Genomic DNA, 18,915 nt, shown 5'->3' with positions numbered 1-18,915 from the left:
ACCTGCGCAAGGAGGATATGATCTTCTGTGATGCACCAAAGTTGCAATTCGAGACTTGATAGCCAGATGATGATGCTTTGTATGTCCGTTACTCGTGCTATTTTTTTTTTTAATGCCAGCGGCATGTCGTCTATACATGTCATGTACCCCGTCTATCGCCGTTGGGAAGCAGGTTGCAGGGCTGCCTACACGGATGTCGAGACCATCCTGATTCTACCCTCTAGTCTAGGTGCGATGGCCTATACATTGCAATTAGTTCACGTATGATGTGTTTCAATGGTCGCATCAGTCGACTCACCTTGGTCCAATTGATGGTGAACTCTCCCTCCCCGAGAGGATCGCCACAGCGTGGCTGACCTTCCAGTCCAGCCAAGCGCCACCATTTACGCATGACCTTTCTCATGATCACACTCTTCCTCTCCAGCTCCTCCACCGCGGCATTAGCACGCTTGGGCTCCGCTTCATCCTCCGAGTCTGTATCAGACTCGTTAAGTGGCGTCTCCGCACCTTCTGGACGGTGCCCATGCGGCGTGAGTCTGCCACTCCGGTTGTTCTGAACGACCTCCAGTGCGCTGGCAACCTTTCCCTTTGGCTCGACATGCGGTTGGACATTCTGCAGGTTGTTCTGCACCCTTTCCCAGTGCCTTCCCATGCTGGGACCCCACTGCTTCCACTTGCCAAGGACTTTCAAAGACATGAAGTACTGGCGCAACATCATCGAGATGAGAATGCCGTTCTCCTCCGAAACTATCTCCTTCGCTGACCCACCCTCGTCCTCGATCCTGAGTGCCTGTCAGTATGTATCATGCAATCAATCCCAGTGGAGATGACTTACAGCAGAGAGTCGTAACCGTCGCGGCCACGGGCCATGTATCCACGGGTCACCATGACGTACTCCTTCTCCAAGTCGACCGGATCGCCTCCGATCTTGGTCCAGTTAACGCGGGAACCTTCGGGCTGTTGAGGGTCGAATTCGAACTCAATATTCGATACCTGCGGAAAACGGCCCTCGAGCGCAGGGTACTTGGACACGGCATTCTCGAGAGCTTCGACGACCGCCTTGCCAGTGACCTTGATCACAACAATAGGATCCTCGAATGGGAAACAGTTCATGATGTCCTTTACTCTGAGTAGGCCCGGGGGATAGATCTGGTCTCCCCTGATGGTACCGGACGCCATCAAGGCGCAATCTCCATTGTAGGTGAAACGCATAAGATCGCAGACAAAGTTCCCCATATTCGACTCTTTGGTGCGGACGGTGGTGAAGCGCGCATCCAATGGGGAAACAGTGTAGCCGATAGGCTTGTCAAGCTTCGCCTTGAGCTTGGCAGTGAGGCTTTGAATGAGCTTTACGGATTCAGGGTCCTGGGGGATCTGGGAGACGACATCACGACGAATGATATTGAAGTCCCACTTGTTGCTTCCATCTTGCTTCCTCCAAGCTTCAATGTAGCTTAACTGCTTGAAATCACTACCGGAGCGGAGGACGTGGCAGCCGTTGATCAGGCTGTGGTTCTATAGGTGCACAGTCAGCGTCCCGTGCCAAGGGAAAGAGACTATACGGAGATCGTCACGGCCAGTGAGGACTGGACGCAGAAAAACACAAGAGCTGCAAGGAGAGCGTGTGCCGGAAGGGCGCCGCGGCAGAGTCAAAACGGGGCACTCACATAATAGTGGTCATGGCCACCCAGCACGATATCAACCAATCCCTCCGGAAGCTTCTCGGCAAGTTTGTTGTCATTCGGCTCGCGTTGGTGGGAAATGACAATGACAATCTCAGCACCCTGCTCGCGCAAGCTTGGCACCAGCTCCTTGGCCGTCTCCGAGGCCGACTTGTATATGATGTCTGGGGGCAGCGAGTTGATGGTGTCCAGCCACTCACGCTCGGCCAAGCCAATTATGCCAATCTTGATGCCGTTAGAAGAGGTCATCATGGTCGTCTTCGGGGCGTTTCCCAGCGATTCGTTCTCGCCGAGAGCCGGGTCGAGCACATTTGCCAGGAGCCATGGGAAATTGCACTGGCCAGTGAGATGGCGGTACTGGCGCACGCCAAAGTCGAGGTCGTGGTTCTGGCAGCAGGGATATGGCGTCAGCTTGTGTGTTTGAAATATGGAGACGCAACTGGCAGCACTCACGCCAACGCACGCACAGTCGGTGCCTATGCCATTGAGCACTGGGACCATATGGCTGCCTGGTCTCGGTCAGCGGAGGGCTTCCGGGCACGGGATGAAGCTGGAATGGACCTTTGGTGACGCTGCTCTCCAGGCTGGGGTTGAAGGCATCGCCGGAGAAGAAGGTCAGCAGCTCTGACTGGCCGGCGAAGCTGGGGTCGCTGCGATAGTGGTTGCAGAGGGTCTTGAAGCGGGCGTATCCTCCGACAGGCTCGGCGCTAGAGGGCTCGACGTGGTAGACATCGTTGTAGTGGAGGATGCGGAGGTCGGGTGGAGCGTCGTGGGGACCGCTAGAGTAGGTGACGACGTCGTCGATGGTGGGGTTGTCAACGGACATGGTGGTGCAATCGAGAAGGGCGGAGGGAGCGGGCAGGCAGAGAAAGAAGAACAGGAGAGCGAGCGGCCGGCCAGCAGACAAAGGAGAGCTGCGACATGCAGGGCTCACCGCAGCTGCAGGTGTAGGGTACGAGGCGCACACGGGCTTGGCCGGACGCTGCAGCCCACCGACAGGGGCGCGGCGGAATCAGATGCGGTGTGATTGGCGGGCGGGCGGCCAGCATCGGGCGGAGCAGCAGGGCGGCCATGGCCCACGACCCGGGGTGGTTGTTCCATAGGAGGGGCGCGCGGTGATGGGAGCGGGCGAGACGGAGGGGCCACGAGAGCGATCGGCCTGCAGCCACTCACAGCTGCGCCATTTGAGCTGTCCCACCCCATGCGCCTATTCACGCGTGATCGGCCGGCCAAAAGGGCGCTCTGCTATTAAGCATCCATTGACGGGTACCAACGGTATTGTGAAACTTAAAAAAGATGCTCTAAATTCAGCGCTGCTACTACTGCCATGTGCCAAGACAAATCGACTCCGGAAAGCGTAGAAGTATTTATTAATCCCCCCTGTTTTAAGCTACCCCCTACCGTACGGCCAAGTCCCTGGTCAAAGCGTCGATTACCTAGGTACGCTTGCACGGTTATTTACTCGTAATAATCTGTACGTCCGCGGGGAACAGGGACAGGACAGAACCCGCCCCGCCCGATCCCCAGGCACCGCGCACCGCGCACCTCCGCTCCACGCACTGACGCGCCCACACACGCCCACACACGCCCACACGTTCTGATGTTCATTGCATTATTCTCGTACGCCTCTATCCGTAGCCCGTCTCCAAACGCCGCTCCGCTACCGCGCGACTCAGATACACAAGACCCGTTCACGGCCCGCTGTCCGACACAATGCCCGGGAACCCGTTCCACGTCTGCCTGCGATTGGGCTCGCTGTCGACGCTCAGCGAACTCAGCGCCTCCAGCCCTTGCAGGCCCTCCATGTCGAAGATGCCTTCGGTCGTCGCCGTCGAGATGCCCGTTGTCGCCGTCGCCGGCCCGCCGAGCATCATGTTTGCATGGCACAGGTTGAGCAGCCCGCCCATCGAGTCCGAGCACGTCGGAGCCGCATAGTCGGCCGTCCAGTCGTCGGCAGCAAACGGATAGCTGGCCACGTCTCCCAGCATGCCCAAGTCCTCGAGCGTGTCGCGTGCGTCGAAGTCCTGGCCCACGCCCACCAGCCCGTGGGCCTTCTTGAACAGCTCCAGCCACTCGGCGTTGTCTGCTGCCGTCTGCTCCCATCCGTCGTCGGCGTCGTACAGGATCCGCCGTGCCTCGCGCTGCAGCATCGCGTCCGTCGGGCACATGCCCTGCGACAGCTGCTGCTTGGCGTACCTGCCCAGCCGCACCGTCAGGATCTCCCAGCACGTTGCGTTGATTGTGCCTTGCTCAACCCGCATGCCGTGCTCCTGCGGGGTGCTGAGGCTCGAGTCCGACGTTGCGTTGCCCCGTAGGCCCGGCACCGGCGGTCCATCCCTGTCTGCGTGGAAGAAGCCGCCCACGGCTGCTTGGTCCCACCGGTTCGGCGGAGCCATTGTCGGGTGGTGGGTCGTGTGCCACGCCAGAGACGCTGGTTGCGACGCCGAGAACGGGTTGGGGCTCTTGGCCTCGTTCGCGATGAGGTACGGCGGCATCGCGTTGGTGATGAGCAGCGCAACCTGAGGATCGAAACCCCGACACCCCTTCCAGTCTTTCATCTGCGCCCCGTTGCGGAACTCTTTGGCCAAGTGGTCCGCCCGGTCCTGCCTGTGCCTGTGCGTTAGCATGGCGAATGTCCGGCCGCCCCATGGGTCAACGTACCAAGTCTCGAAAGTCATCCGACAGAAGCCGCAGCGGCTCTTGATGTACTGCGTCTCGCTCTTCCAGCTCTCCATCGTCTCTGTCATCTTGCAGTTGTGCATCAGCCGCATGTGCTGTCTCAAATGGTCCTTCCGGTAGAAGGTCCGTTGCTCCGGGCTCCGTTCCTCGCACGCCGACCAATTGTGTGTTTCGAGATGCTCCTTGCTGGGCTCGATGTCGTCACAGAACACGCACTTTTTCTGGCCTGAGGCTGAGCAAGTGATGACCGGCCCCAGCGGAGCGCATATCCACTTCTCCAGACTCAAATGAAGCGATTTCTCGTGCCTGGCCCAGTCATACTTGCTCTTGAACGCGTCAGTACAGAAGGTACACTGGAACAGCTTTGTCTTTTTGTCCTTCTCTGACGCTTGCTTTTTGATGTCGGGCCGGCGCCGGCGACGCCTCTCCTTGCGAACCCCGTTCACTGACCCAAAGGACCCGAACGAGCCAAACGAATTGCCCGAGTTGCGCGAGTTGCGCGACGTATACGACCACACGGACCCGAGCGACTCGGCCTGGCTAGATAAGCCTGAGTTGACGGATGCGATTTCCATGCTGTTCGTCGACGGAGCCCTGCGCGAAAGGTGGCCGGAGCTGCCAGTCGACGCATGGCGGCTGGTGTGCCCGCTGCGCGAGCGCTCTTCGTCTGGCGGAGGTGTCGTCGTCCGCACGGCCTTCTGGATGGCCGTCCATGGCGCAGGTTCGTTGTCCGGTGGAGATTCCAGGTATCGCTCCATGGGGTTCTTCTCAGACCACGACTTCTCCAAGGCGATGTCCATGGCCTCGCTTGAATGCATGCTTGGGGATGCTGGTCTCTTGGGCTTGTGCTTCTTGCGCCTGCGTGCGTTGGCAAGCCAGTTGTTGACTTGGCTCTCGGTCAGACCGGTCCGTTGCCGCAAGTCAGCCTTTTCGTCTTCGGTGGGGTAAGGGTGGTCGCTGTGGCTGACGATCCAGTCGGTGAGGATCTTGATTGAGGCCCGCGAGAACCTGATGCCACCCTTCCGAGCGGCACGGTCCTCGTCGGTCTTGATGCCGACCATGGTCTTGGTGCTGGTGAGGGCACCGAACTCCTGGCACACGTCTTCGGACACTTGGTGTAGCGTGTCGATCATGTTACGAGGCTTGCGCTGCTGGGCCGGAATGTCGAAGCTGCACGTTCTGAACAGCGCATTGCAGGGGGAGCACCCGGTCTGGCCTTCGAAAGTCAGGAAGCAGTCGAGGTGTCGCAGGCGGCAGTAGTCGCAAGAATTCTCGGGTTTGTGGTATCGGGAGATGAAGTTGGAAAAGTTCATCGTCCAGTCATTGTTCAGGTCGTTGGTGGCCAAGTAGTCCGTTGGCTGTTGGACCAGTGGTTCGGAGACGTCAACCACCTGACTGGTTGATCTGCCATTGCAGGGACAGCTATCGAACAGTCAGCGATGGGTATATAGGAGCAAACGACGGGGGGTCGGCTGCATCGTCTGGCAAACGCAGTCGCACCAGCCGCACAGGACTGAAGCATCCGGCGGACTTGGGGCGACAACAGGGTGTTTGCAACGGGGGCCCCGTGCAAATGCGTCGGTAGAGATGGATGGGCTGTGCACCCAAACCCCTGTCACTTGGAGGAGGCCAGGATGTCAAGCATGCAGAGGGAATATCTCGGCTCGATTAGAAGTGTCAAGTCATTTTGAGCTTCAGCAATTCGGAAGAGGGCCGAACCAGCCATGGGTCCAACCTCTTGGCACGCAGAAAATGAAAAAAAAAGCGGCATGTCGCGTGCGGACTTACCCATCGTCGTGGGGATGCAAGAGACAGGTGCCGACGAAAGGCGCGGTCGGTTGCGGGTCCAGATTGGTGTGGTCATTGCTGGTGGGAAGATCGGGCATGGCCGCCTCCCCAAAATCGAACAAATCGTCCATGGACTGCGCCCTATTGTCAAAAACCATGACAGGAAGAGGATGCTGAGGTTTGGGGTTGCGGGGAGGTGCGCCCTTTGTTTGGTTCTAGGCCCCACTTCGGCTATCATGTCTGTCGCGCTAGACATGTCGTACGTAGGGCGTGCTGACGGCCTTATTCCCGGCTGTACAGCGCCTATATGTACGTACCGTGCTTACATTATTGTGCCATCAGGATTCCTGCCTCGCAGGCCGGGCTCACGTCCCACCTGCGTCAGCGGAGTGTCCTGCCACCTTAAAACATCTTGAAAGGGAGCAGGGGAGCAGAGGGGCGCGATCCACGACATGGTCAACAAGCCCGCCAATCAGACAGCAGACTCGCGGTCCGGGGCCCAGCCTTACGCACCGCGGACCACATTGATTCCAGCTTTGCTTCTTGCACATGGCAAGGTGTTCGCTGCGATGCCGTTCCTTTCTTTTATGCATACGGACGGCTTGGCGGTTTGGCGTCGCCGCCTGTGCAGGAGCTGGGCTGATGAGGGTGTCAAGACTGTTATTTATCGTCGAGAGCTTACGGAACGCCTTGAGTATTTGAGCATGAATTTTCCTTCTTGGTTTCGCCCTTTGTTCCTTTCGTTTTTGTGCTCTTCTCGGGAACTGCTATAATTGGTCTATATGAAAGCCAGAATTTAGCGGCTGATGATAAAGCCACACACTTTGGGTTCGATAATGGGAGTAGAGCGTTGGCTGTCTCGACCCTGTTAGAACATTTTACAAATCGCCTCGTGTTCTGTTCTGCACCAGCCACATTGATCACGGCATCTAGGCAAACTAATGGCTAACGAACGAGAAGCTGCAGCATCTTGCACACCAAAGAGGACATGATTATTTTCTCCTACGTAAGTCCCACTCCCCTGGCCCGTGCCACGCGCTAGCATTGCTCCGTCCAGATAGCGCTTGGGGAAAATGCAGGGTTACCGCGTGCCGAAAGTACAGGATATAGGTACATGAACGTGAGTGTATGCCGCAAGATGTTGACGACAGGCTGGGCGGGTGCGTCGACTCCGCATGCGTGTTGCATCCATGTACCCTTAGCATCGCTCTGTGAGGGTGTTGGCTTGCTGATCGGCTTGCCCCTTCGCACAGCCGTCAGCGACTTCCCCGCACTTTGCTGTAAAGATCCGCGGCTTGCCGTCAGCCTGATGCTTTGATTTCATTGGACTGCCCCTTCCCTCGGTGCAGCAGCTTAGATTTGAGCGAGCTATATATTGTCGCTGTACTTGCTCACCTGATGCCTAACCATTGTCTTCGAGACAAGACTACAACTTTCATGTCTCCACCGTCTGCCATCCACAACGGCGCCGAGAACAAGCCCACCTTCACCACGCACGAGCCTGGGTTGAGTGCGGCAAAGGCCAGTCACAAGCTGAACGGCCTTGCATTTCCCAAGCCACCCACCTTTGAGGACAGCCATTCTGAGCGCAAATATCTCAAGGAAAGGCTTGCCGCAGCCTTCAGGATTTTTGGCAAGTACGGCTTCGACGAAGGTGTCGCGGGACACATAACCGTGCGGGTGCGTATAGTCTGACCGTCTGTCAATCGAGCACTATCTGACTCCGCCCTAACCTTTGCTCTGCGATAGGACCCAGTCGACCCGCAAACCTTCTGGGTCAACCCATTTGGAGTCGCCTTCTCGCTCATCAAGGCATCTGACCTTATCCAAGTGGACGAGAGCGGCCAGATTATCGATGGCGGCCCGGTCAGGCTCCTCAATACAGCAGCCTTCATGATTCACAGCGCGATCCACCAAGCTCGGCCAGACGTGAACGCCGCTGCTCACAGTCACAGCATCTACGGCCGAAGTTTCTGTGCCCTTGGCAAGCCGCTGGATATCATCACTCAGGATTCCTGCGCCTTCTATCAGGACCACGTCGTTTACGAGTCATTCAACGGCATCGTCCTCGCCGAAGAGGAGGGTAGGAACATTGCTTCATGCCTGGGCAACAAGAAAGCGGCACTGCTTCAAAACCATGGGCTACTGACTGTGGGTCAGACTGTAGAGGAGGCTGTCTTCTGGTAAGCAAAACGCAAGCCCCATACCCTACATATCCTGATCGGCTCCAGGTTTGTGAGTATGGAGAAATGCTGCAAGGCGCAGCTCCTTGCCGATGCTGCTGCCGCGGGTCGGGGAGGCCAGACGATCAAGATCAACGAGGAAGACGCTGCATACACGGCCAAGACGGTGGGGACACCGATGGCAGGATGGTTTAGCGCGAAGCCGCTCTTCGACGTTATCCACAACGAGACGGGAGGGGACTACCTCGGGTGATGACAAGGCTGTGGATGAAGCGTGTCTAAGACTGAAAGTCAGCAGCGAGATGGAAAGCTGCTGCTTCCTAACGATCGTCAACACTTGTCCTTTTTGCTAGGAAGTCGGGAGGCGTCAAAGGAATCCAGCTCTATGGCATTCCTTGTCAATCTTTCATATAACAAGGAAAATGGAGTCGAACGAATGCCCGGCGTGTCAAGTTCTAGCCTTCCCTCAATCACTGCTGGATTACTCTACATCATAAACGCATGTGGACGCCAGCAACATTTTCCGAGGTTCCTTGGATCTGACATCTCTCCTGTCGTTCTTCGTCGTGCACAATTAGGGATACATAACATAATTCATGAGAGGGCTGTCGTTATCATTGCGTAGCAGCGCAACGGGCCACGCTCCCCTAACATCGGTAACACGGGACATCGAAGATCAACGCCATGAGCCGTTCCGTCACCGGAAGTAAGTGCGGTCGTCATGTAGAGAAGGGTATTGTGGTGGCCGAATAATCGGCGGAGTAGGCGCCACCGGAGGGCCCCGCTGCCTTCCCATACCCGCCATGTAACCACCTGGCTCTTTTCGGCGCGCACCCGGCCACTCAAGGGGCGTCATTGGTGCGGGCGGGGCCTCAACTCCGCTCCGGCCCTTTTTCGTGCCCTTTTCGCGTCTCCCGCCCTCGAAGCCTTGGTCGGCATAGCCTGCTTGGGCGAATGGGGGGCGGGCGACAGCTGGGTCTCTCTCGCTGGGCAGATGTAGATCGACAAGACCGTAAAAGTAATCGAGGATTTCGGGATAGCGCAGCACCGAGGCACGCCAGTCAGCATCAACACCGCGTTTCAACTCAGCATGAGCTTCGGCGATCTGGGCCTGCAGCTGATGGAGGGCGGTTGGATGCAGCGGTGGCTGGCCTCCGTATTGAACATATATGGAGTAGAAGGGCAAGGACGACAGATAGGCGGTATGGGCGACCCTTCGGGCGGAACTCAGGCGCTCGAACAGTTGGAGAATGTGGGCTCGGGCATGTGTGATGACCCAATCTCTGCTCGAGTTAGCAGGCTCCAGTGGACGAGCAGCGGCACAGCGGACCTGATCTCGTGGAGACGCGCATCCATGGCACGCGACTCGGCCTGCTTGACGGCGAGCTCGAGGCGCTCAGCCTCGCAAGGGCATTCCTGGCCGCGAGGAGCCGGGCTGCCGCAGATGGCGCAGCTGGGCGTGGCGTCTGAGTCCATGGACGAAGGCCGGCGGGCGTGGAGCAGCGGTCAAGAGCGCGCAGGCGATGGGTGAAGGAGGGCGAGCGGCATGATCGATGGGCGTGACGCCAGGGCGGGGACGGAGGAAGGCGCGGCGGCAGAGCGACGAGGCGGGCTGATTGATTCGTGAGCAGACGATGTGTTGTTCAAGCAGCTGCTGATGCGTGATCGCCCGCCGCGCGCCGCCCCGCGACAGCGCACGCCCGCGCCATCGTGCGGCTCGTCGGTGCAGCTTTAACTCAACCCTCGCCCACCGGAGCCATTGGCCGGGCACCATGCGCTCTGCCTCGGCCACGATGTCTATCTGGGTGGCCATCGGCTCAAGGACATGGCTTTCATTGAGCTCGTTTGTTCTGTGCGACATTCGGCAGCTGCAGGCTTCGTCATGATGGTCGAATGCGACGACGGCTTGAGAAGTAAATTCTTACGCATCCGGCCCCTGGGCTACAATATGCATTCACCTAGGTATGTTGGTCGGCAGCTCAGACGGCCAGGACCCGGAAACCGTCTCCGCAACAAAGGTTGATTGTACGGCGACTGTAGAGCCGGCAATCGAAGGCAAGAACAGTGCGAACGGGCATTGGGCGAGCCACCAGAGGGAGAGGGGTGCATGAGTGAGTGGGGCCAGGCAGTGCTCCTGGCGGGAGGTGGACTGCGGCGGGCACAGCGGCGGGCACAGCGGCGGCGGGCGACGACATTGCTCGCGCCAAGGGCAGCGCACAGTCGAGCGCACCATGGCGAGCAGGCGGCCGCAGGCCCATCGCAGTTTCGCAGTAGTGTCGGCGCGTCAAGTAAACAGCAGGTGGCTGCCTCCGGGCTTGGTGGCTGCTGCGCCTTGTTGGCCCCAGGCCCCAGACCCCAGACCCTGGAGCTTAGGTAAAGGCCAACCTCTTGCGTCACGGCCTCCTAGCCCAGAAATGTCCCAGAAAATATCTCTCATCCCCTCCAATTCTCCACTCCCCTCCCCACCACCGCTCCGCGTCACTCCTCCCCCGCCCCGGACGCCTGCATAGCCATTGCGCGCCCAGCTGCAAGCCCTCCGCGAGCAGTGTGCCTTCCGCCTGCCAACCTCCAATGCCACCGCACGGCCCGCTGAAGCCAAGCTGATTCCCACCGCGACTTCCGTCCGAGCAGACCCCCCAGCTTCCAGCATCATGCCTCGCGCTCCCGCCGTGGTCATCGTTGCAAGGCACGTCCCGTCATCCTGTTGTTCGTGACGCGCCCGGCTAATCCGCCTCAGGCACGGTGCCCGTCTCGATGCCTCCGACAAGACATGGCACCTTACCTCGCCCACGCCTTACGACCCTCCCCTCACCTATGGCGGCTGGACCCAGTCGCGCGCACTCGGCACCCGCATCGCCAGCCTGCTGCAAGCCCGCGAAGATGGCAGCATTGCGTCCCCCGCCTCCCACAGCCGGAGCAACAGCCTGGACGCTGGCCTCGGGCAGCGTGCTTCTCCCAGCCCAGACCACTGCCGGAAGCGGAAGCACAAGGTCGTCGTCCACAGCTCGCCCTTTCTCCGCTGTGTCCAAACTGCCGTTGCAATCAGCGCCGGCATTGCGCAGTACCAGGGCTCGCCGCCAGCCTCGCGCTCCCGCAGCAACTCGCCGCGCCGCCGCGCCTCCTTGCACACCACCACCCTCAACGGCCGCGGCACCGAGCGTTCCCCGGGCCCCAAGGCCATTCCCGAGCCGGAAGACAACCCAACCCGCAATGTCTTGGGCAAGGCGTTACAAAAGAGGGGCATTGAGAAGACGGCGCTGCGTGTCGACGCGTTCCTAGGCGAGTGGCTTTCGCCGGATTACTTCGACATGATCACACCGCCTCCCAATTCGACCATGATGGTTGCGGGTGCCAAGGCGGACCTGCTCCGTCGCGGCGAATACATAGATACCCGCCCCAACTCTTCGCAAGGATCTGGCCATTTTCCCGGCGGCTGGGGCTCTGATAGAGGCGCTGGCGCAGCCAACAATTCAAACCCCACCAACCATTCGCTTTCAGCTTTGGGCAGTTTGGCCCAAGCCCTCCCTCTTCGCGATAGAGCTAGCAGCCAAGGAAGCGCTTCGAGTGCTGCCAGCAGAGTCAGTCGCAGGCGCGACATGGCCATCCCGACCACGACGAAATCCGACGCCGGTGTTTACAGACCTCCCGTGCCTTCGTACGCCGTTTCTCCCGCCGAGCCGATTCCCAGGGGTTATGTCGCACACGCACGAGACGCGTGTGTCGCGGTTGACTATCAGTGGGACAGCATGCGCGAGCCGCAGGAGTGGGGTGATGGAGGCGAATTTGGCGAGGAGTGGAGTGCGATGCACAAGCGCTTTCGACGCGGCCTGAACAGGATGTTTTCGTGGTACAAGGAGCACGGTTCTGCAGGTCACCCTGACGAGGCCGTCGTTGACGCTGCGGAAGAGGAAGAGGAGGAACTCGTCTTGGTTCTCGTCACTCACGGCGCTGGCTGCAACGCCTTGATCGGTGCCTTGACGAATCAGCCAGTCCTTCTTGATGTTGGTATGGCCTCGCTGACCATGGCGATCAAGAAGGAACCCTCGAATCAGCCGCCGTCAGAACCTGTGAGCCGCACGTCTTCGCCCTTGAATGAGCGTCGTAGATCCGGTCTCGAGAACGCACTAGCGGACGAGTATGAAATGGTTATAGTCGCGTCAACGGAACACCTACGCGTTGGTGCTGACCCGGCTCGGCCCGCGCTTCTAGCGGACAACTCTCTTGATCAAATGAGTGACTTCCGCCGTCGCTACGCCGGAAGCTCCACGGACGGCGCCGGAGACACCGGACGGAGAACAAGCAGTTCATTGGGCAGCATCAGGCGCAGCTCAACCCTTCACTCTCTTACCAGGAGTTATACGCCCAGCCCCGGCCGCCATACACCAAGCAGCCCAAGTCTCGCGCCGACAACCGGACTGTGGAGCAAGCCGGCTCCGAAGGAAGAAGCCGTTGCCGAGACGAACAACGGGGTTAGTGTGGACTTCCTGCTGAATTTTGGAGTGAACAACACCGCAAATGCCAAGCAAGAGATTGCAGCTCCAGAGAAGGAAGAGGCTCAGGATGACATTGCACCACTGCCTCCGAATATTGGACGGTCGATGAGTCAGCATGGGCTCTGGGGATCTGTGCCGTCAGGAGCGCGCACAGAGAGGGAGAGGGGACCGAAAAGACGTTGGACCATCAACGAACGGGATGCTTGACATAGAGGACTTGGAGGTTAATGTATCACTATGGGCGGGACGGGCTGTCTTGATAGAGCGTCGGCGTTTGGGGGTTTTGTGGAGTGCTCGCATCCCGGCGGATGCGTGGAAAGGTTGCCTATTGCGTGGAGACTTTAGCAGATGTTTCGGCCGCTTTTCCAGGTAGCACTCCCACGCAAAGAACAGACGAAACAGGCATTCGTGCAAATGTCTTGGCGCGTCGGTGGTCACGTGGACGTGTTGATTGTTAAGCAGCGGCGCTTCACTGCTGACGCAACGGGAATGTGCAGCTCAGACAGGAGCTCCCGGTCACCAGCACCACCCGACCACCCGACCGGCCACACTCCTCTCTTCCAAGCTCCATGGCACCATACCCTGCCGGCTGAACTTCCATCTCGACGCCATGCGATTCCTCGGTGCTGCGCAGCTCCTGTTTGGGCTGTGCCTTCTGGGTGCGCTCAGCGCGGCAGAGCACACATCCAACTGGGCCGTCTTGGTCTCGACATCACGCTTCTGGTTCAACTACCGCCACCTCGCCAATGTACTCTCTCTATACCGTACCGTCAAGCGCCTTGGAATCCCCGATTCGCAGATCATCCTCATGCTTCCCGACGACATGGCCTGCAACCCGCGCAACGCCTTCCCCGGCACCGTCTACAACAATGCAGACCGCGGGCTGGATTTGTACGGTGACAACATAGAGGTCGACTACCGCGGATACGAAGTGACGGTGGAAAGCTTCATCCGCCTCATGACGGACCGTGTTGGCGAGGACATGCCACGGAGCAAGCGCCTCTTGACCGACGACCGAAGCAATATCCTGGTCTACATGACCGGTCATGGTGGCAATGAGTTTCTGAAATTCCAAGACGCCGAGGAGATCAGCGCGTTCGATCTTGCAGACGCTTTTGAGCAGATGTGGGAGAAGAAGCGGTAGGCAATGCCGCTAGATCATTGCGCGAGGTGAAGCTAACGCGAGCTCGCGCAGCTACCATGAGATGCTTTTCATGATTGACACGTGCCAGGCCAACACCATGTACAGCAAATTCTACTCGCCCAACATCATCGCTACCGGTTCGTCCGAGATCGACCAGTCGTCATATTCGCACCACGCAGACAACGACGTCGGCGTGGCCGTTATCGACCGCTACACCTACTACAACCTTGAGTTCCTCGAGTCCCAAGTCAAGGATCCGTCATCCAAGTTGACTCTTGGCGACCTTTTCGACAGCTACGACGAGGCTAAGATTCACAGCCACCCTGGTATTAGATACGATCTCTTCCACGGCGGAGAGAAGGCAGCTCGGGACAGGCTGGTCATGGATTTCTTCGGGAACGTACAAAATGTGGAGGTTGAAGGCGTGGGACGCAACGTATCAAAGCTTGAAGAAGAACTGGAGTATCTGAGTAGGTTGATCGAAGCTGCAAAGCAAGAGGCCAACGAAACCGAAATGGCTGCGGCGTACGGTGCAGGCGTCGACAAGAACGAGGCAGCTGTACAGCCAAAGGCCACGAAGAAGTTCGAAGGGGCAGCTAAGGTCCAGCGAGATGACGGATGGGGCAAACAAATCATCGGACTCTCGGCAGTGTTGGGCATTGCCGGCGTTTGGGCAGCCGGATCATGGCTTGAGTCTTGAGGGGTTTGGGAACTCTTTCCTACAATTCATCTTTTACTTGGTACTGCTACGCTGCGTGACGCTTGCTCAGATGTCCCACACACACACACCCAAGATGCTGGAAAGAAAGGGCTGGGCTGGTGGGGGCTAGGACCGGTCGAGAAAAAGGGCATCCAACCCAGACGGCTCCAGAATATGCAGAACCTCATCCTCAACGCTCGCCTAGGGTTAGTAAAGAGGCCCGGTGGTGGGGCGTATCTGGCACTTGGGATTACCCTAGAGACGGGTCCGAATGCGTCAAGGAGCACCCAGCGCCGTCTTTACAGGTGGTGCACCATGTATCAACATGTGGGAACAGAGAGGTTGGGGGGGCCAGGTCTGCGGACAGTGTAGAAACGATGGCGCACCTGGCTAAGGAGGGCTTCGGAGTCAAGGATCTCAATGGGAACGTTTCATGGGCACGAGGCAGTGTCGAGCGGTGTACGCCGTGGGGAAGCCCAGCTGAACCTGGCTAAATCTCGTTTGGCAGCACTTGGTTTGGAGATGAGGTGGTGGTTTCACGATCTCACAGGCTTTCGTCCCAACGGTGCCATGCCGTGCTTGGGAAATGCTGGAGCTGCCGACACAGGCGCTATGCATAGCACGACTGGTGACGACTGGTACCACTAATCAGACTGCTGCTACCGCTGCTGACTACGCTATCACCAACACTCAGGAGGAAAAAGAGGAAGATCAGAAGAAGAAGGCATCTAATCAAACGACTTCCGGTCGAGGTTGTCATGTAGCTGCTGGTGCAGCCGATCGGCAGAATGAGGTTGACGACGGAGCTAAGGTTAGGGTCGCCGTATGAAGGTCGACTTGATTCCAGGCTCTACAGTATTCAAGACCATCAACTCAGCAGCAGCGCCAGCGAACATGACATTGTAAGGAAGAGCCCCACGGGATATTACGACAATGGTCGGTTCGTTGGCTATCAAGGTGAAACAAGAGCTTCTCGTAAACATGGCAACTGGTCAAGAAGATTTCACCTATAAAGCACTGTCAGTGGCATCAGGCTTTCGCTAGGATCCCTCCGTCCCGGTTCACAACCACAATGCCTGCAGTCCTTCCGGCCAAGACTGCCTCGGTGACCAAGCCATCGGCGTCCCATTTGAAGTCAACCTCACCTCCGCCTCTCAACCTCAATCCCTTGACGCTACCGCCACCCCAACGAGCAGGGATGGCCGGGCCCAGCACCACGGCCTTTGCCTCTCCCGAGAAGGCGGGTAAGTCAACCGCCAACATGCTGAGCATCGCCGCTGCAAGCCCGAAGTTGGCATCGATTTGGAAGGGCGTGTCGTGTGCGCTGTACATGCTGAAGCCATTGCCCGCAAAGTTCCTGGCAATGGCATACCGCAGCTCCGCGTCAGCCTTGTCGGTGTTGTTGAGACGTGCCCAGCATGCGGCGCGCCACACTTTGCCCCAGCCAGCGTCTGCATCTGGGCCTGTACCGTTGCCCCTGGCGGTGAGAGCAGCAGCAACAGCGTCTGTGATGGTGGAATTGCCGTATCCAGACAGGATCGAGGCGACACTGTAGCCGGGGTACCAGCCGACGAGGTGTGACAGGTGGCGATGGGTATCGGTAGGAACATCCAGGCCGGTAACCTCGGTGGGGGCCTTGAACTCTTTGATGCCGCCCCAGGTCTCATCGATGTGAAGGCCGGTGTCGAGCCTGGTGAGGGCAGAGGACGCATTGGACAGGAAAGCTGCATCCGCCTCGATTCCCAGCGAGCCAGCAGCTTCCACATAAGTCAGGACCTGGTGGATGAGCTGCTGGTAATGCGTGCAGCCGAATGTCGTGGGAGGCTGCTCGGGGCTGTTGCACGGGTTCACAACGAGCGTGCCGTCGCCGAACCATTGGTCGTCCTGGAGTTGGGAGAGCCAAAACTCAGCAATGCCGCGAATCAGCGGATATCCCTGCATGGAAAACCACGTGGTGTTGGCGGTGTAGTCAAAGTGATCGTACACATGCTGCATCATCCAGACGCCGGAGATCATGTCTACGAGCTTGTTAGCGACGAGCGAGCGCCAGGCGAGGGGGGAGGTGCCAGACAGTTCGCCCAGCGGAGGTCGCTGTTCATTCCGGTGTGTCCGAACACAGTCGATTCACCGTCCAAGACCCATCCCGGCGCGTTGTACAGAAGCCTGGCCGTCTGAGATCCGCGCGGGACCCACGTGTCTTGTATGTAATCCCACAGGCCAGCCTGGAGCTCACCAAGCCCTGTCTGATCGGCTATCCAGTAGTTCATCTCCAGGTTGATGTCTCCGTGGTAGTCTACAGCCCACGCGCCCTCCAGCGTCTGACTCCACTTCCCTTGCAGGTTCGCCGGCAACACGCCCGGCCTGGCAGAAGAGATCAACATGTGTCTGGCATAGTCGAACAGCAGCAACTCGAGGTATGGATCGCCGAGGCCTGCTTCGGTGGCATTGTAGCGGTCGATGAGCTCGGAAAGCTCGACCCCCACAGAGTTGTTCGTGTCTGGCAGGTCCAGGACGAAAGCGCCCGCGAGGCCGGTGTAGTCGTCGATGTGACGCTGCCGGAGAAGCGCACTGGAGTGGTTCGCGGCTGCTGCAATCACCGCCTCGACCTTGGGTCCTGGATCGGCTCCCTTGAAAGAGAAGCTGCTCTCGGCGTTGCCCGCCTTCTGGTCGTAGTTTGTCTCGGCGGCGATGATGAAGGTCAGGAGAGAGGCGTTTCTCCCAGGGCTCACGGTTAAAGCGCCGTTGCTACATGCGTTGTTGGCGCCTCCAATGAGCTGCGCAACTGCTTCGTACTTCATTCCTTCCGGGGGCCCGACCTGAGTCGAGCCAACCACTCGGACCCTGCCGGCCTCGCAGGTGAAGCTGTTGAGTCCGGCATCCGCTTGCTGGTTCTCGAACGAGACTGTGACTGATGGCAGAGCATCCCGAGCGCGCAGCTCGTAGACACAGACAAAGTCGGGGTAGCTGCAGTAGACGGTGCTGACGAAGGCGTTGCCGTCTTGGTCTTGGAACTCGGTCCGATGGATCCCTTCTCCCAGGTCAAGGGAGCGGTTGTACGCTCCGGAAAACGATGTGACGCCGTCGATCGAAACGCTGAGGTTCCCAAGCACGCGGAAGGACCCGTAGTTGTCGAAATTGCCCAAGAGTTCAGAGACGTCTGCCCGTTTAGCCGGGCCGCGTGGACTTGCTCGGAAAACTCACTTCCTGTTCCGTTCTGCCACACCCAGTCTTGGATCCCGGCCAAATGTACGAACCTCGCCGTCGTAGGGTTGCCGCCAGTGTAGTTCTGCAGTTGCGTAAGTGAGGTTCCATTCGTGGGTGGCGATGCGTACGCTGGCCTCGAACGGACCGCCGGACCAAAGAGAGTCGACGTTCAAGCTGAGCTTCTCCACCCCTCCGTCGCTGAACGGCAATGCTGTCCTCCTTAGCGCGCGAACTGCTTCACGTTGAGAGACTTACCACCCAGTTTTCCATTCCCCACGGGAAATGCTTGCCTGATGATATCTGGGAAAGTCGCTGCGCTCGACGACCACAAGCTTTTCGCCTCGGCCAGTCCCCACGTCAAGCTCGCAATGTAAAATCCAATCATTCTGGACCGACTACAATGTCCGTACACCTGGCCATATACGCACCTAATGTAGAGCTCAGCAACGACACTTAGCCGCGGCTGTAGTGCTACATCATTGTAAATATATCATGTTTTAGGTAGAGGTTATACCGTTTCCGCCACGGAACGTTAGTTTACCCCACCAGCCATGATATTTATCCATAGGCCAGTTCTCGTATCCCCGCTTTTACTAATTATTTACTATATATAACCGCGTAATTTTTTCCACCAATCACTAAAAAAATTAAAAATTAAAAAATTAAAGAGTATAGTTTATTCTTATTAATTATTTATTAATAAATTTATATACTAGAATAATAAATTTCTATAAAGTTTACTTAAAAATTTATTATTAATAACTAACTACTATTTTTTAAATATTTTATTATTTATTATTTATTATATTTTATATATTTACACTATAATTACTTTAACTAGTTATTCTAGATGTTTATAGTAAGTTATTAAAATACCCGGTTTTTTAAAGATAATATTTAAAATATTTATACCCTTAGACCTTACTAAAGTATCTAGTTCTAAAAAACTTTATCTAACTATTTTATTTTAGATATAACTTTTTATTTTAAAAAGCGGTAAAACTAGATATTTCGATAAATATAATATAGAGTAGAGTATTTT

General features: G+C 57.5%; 7 protein-coding genes across 7 annotated transcripts; 3 read left to right on the top strand and 4 right to left on the bottom strand.

The window, feature by feature from the left end:
• Positions 1 to 185: 185 nt before the first annotated feature.
• Positions 186 to 2,508, bottom strand: BKCO1_720007 (5-nucleotidase; the record flags this gene model as incomplete). Its single annotated transcript, XM_020278864.1, has 6 exons — positions 186 to 239; positions 299 to 782; positions 836 to 1,515; positions 1,668 to 2,069; positions 2,136 to 2,191; positions 2,244 to 2,508. 6 exons carry the CDS (start codon positions 2,506 to 2,508, stop codon positions 186 to 188), a joined length of 1,941 nt encoding a protein of 646 aa, XP_020126052.1.
• Positions 2,509 to 3,373: 865 nt separating this feature from the next.
• On the bottom strand, positions 3,374 to 6,307 carry BKCO1_720006 (homeobox and c2h2 transcription factor; the record flags this gene model as incomplete). Its single annotated transcript, XM_020278863.1, has 3 exons — positions 3,374 to 4,289; positions 4,344 to 5,783; positions 6,150 to 6,307. 3 exons carry the CDS (start codon positions 6,305 to 6,307, stop codon positions 3,374 to 3,376), a joined length of 2,514 nt encoding a protein of 837 aa, XP_020126053.1.
• A 1,279-nt stretch (positions 6,308 to 7,586) lies between these two features.
• BKCO1_720005 (class ii aldolase adducin domain protein) lies at positions 7,587 to 8,585 on the top strand (the record flags this gene model as incomplete). The annotated part of the gene is made up of 3 exons (XM_020278857.1): positions 7,587 to 7,829; positions 7,899 to 8,332; positions 8,381 to 8,585. The coding sequence occupies 3 exons, from the start codon at positions 7,587 to 7,589 to the stop codon at positions 8,583 to 8,585; spliced, it is 882 nt and encodes a 293-aa protein (XP_020126050.1).
• Positions 8,586 to 9,029: 444 nt separating this feature from the next.
• On the bottom strand, positions 9,030 to 9,808 carry BKCO1_720004 (serine threonine protein phosphatase; the record flags this gene model as incomplete). The annotated part of the gene is made up of 2 exons (XM_020278846.1): positions 9,030 to 9,615; positions 9,663 to 9,808. The coding sequence occupies 2 exons, from the start codon at positions 9,806 to 9,808 to the stop codon at positions 9,030 to 9,032; spliced, it is 732 nt and encodes a 243-aa protein (XP_020126051.1).
• Positions 9,809 to 10,983: 1,175 nt separating this feature from the next.
• BKCO1_720003 (phosphoglycerate mutase) lies at positions 10,984 to 13,032 on the top strand (the record flags this gene model as incomplete). The annotated part of the gene is made up of 2 exons (XM_020278835.1): positions 10,984 to 11,027; positions 11,070 to 13,032. The coding sequence occupies 2 exons, from the start codon at positions 10,984 to 10,986 to the stop codon at positions 13,030 to 13,032; spliced, it is 2,007 nt and encodes a 668-aa protein (XP_020126048.1).
• Positions 13,033 to 13,133: 101 nt separating this feature from the next.
• Positions 13,134 to 14,669, top strand: BKCO1_720002 (gpi-anchor transamidase precursor; the record flags this gene model as incomplete). Its single annotated transcript, XM_020278824.1, has 3 exons — positions 13,134 to 13,263; positions 13,323 to 13,965; positions 14,021 to 14,669. 3 exons carry the CDS (start codon positions 13,134 to 13,136, stop codon positions 14,667 to 14,669), a joined length of 1,422 nt encoding a protein of 473 aa, XP_020126049.1.
• Positions 14,670 to 15,698: 1,029 nt separating this feature from the next.
• On the bottom strand, positions 15,699 to 18,258 carry BKCO1_720001 (glycoside hydrolase family 95 protein; the record flags this gene model as incomplete). Its single annotated transcript, XM_020278813.1, has 5 exons — positions 15,699 to 16,687; positions 16,741 to 17,826; positions 17,871 to 17,955; positions 18,002 to 18,084; positions 18,129 to 18,258. 5 exons carry the CDS (start codon positions 18,256 to 18,258, stop codon positions 15,699 to 15,701), a joined length of 2,373 nt encoding a protein of 790 aa, XP_020126047.1.
• Between the last annotated feature and the right edge of the window lie 657 nt (positions 18,259 to 18,915).

This window comes from Diplodia corticola, assembly GCF_001883845.1.
Source record: "Diplodia corticola strain CBS 112549 chromosome Unknown scaffold72, whole genome shotgun sequence".
Classification (NCBI taxonomy): domain Eukaryota; kingdom Fungi; phylum Ascomycota; class Dothideomycetes; order Botryosphaeriales; family Botryosphaeriaceae; genus Diplodia; species Diplodia corticola.
Note: the sequence above shows the minus strand (reverse complement) of the source record. Positions and strands in the feature narration are given on the sequence as shown.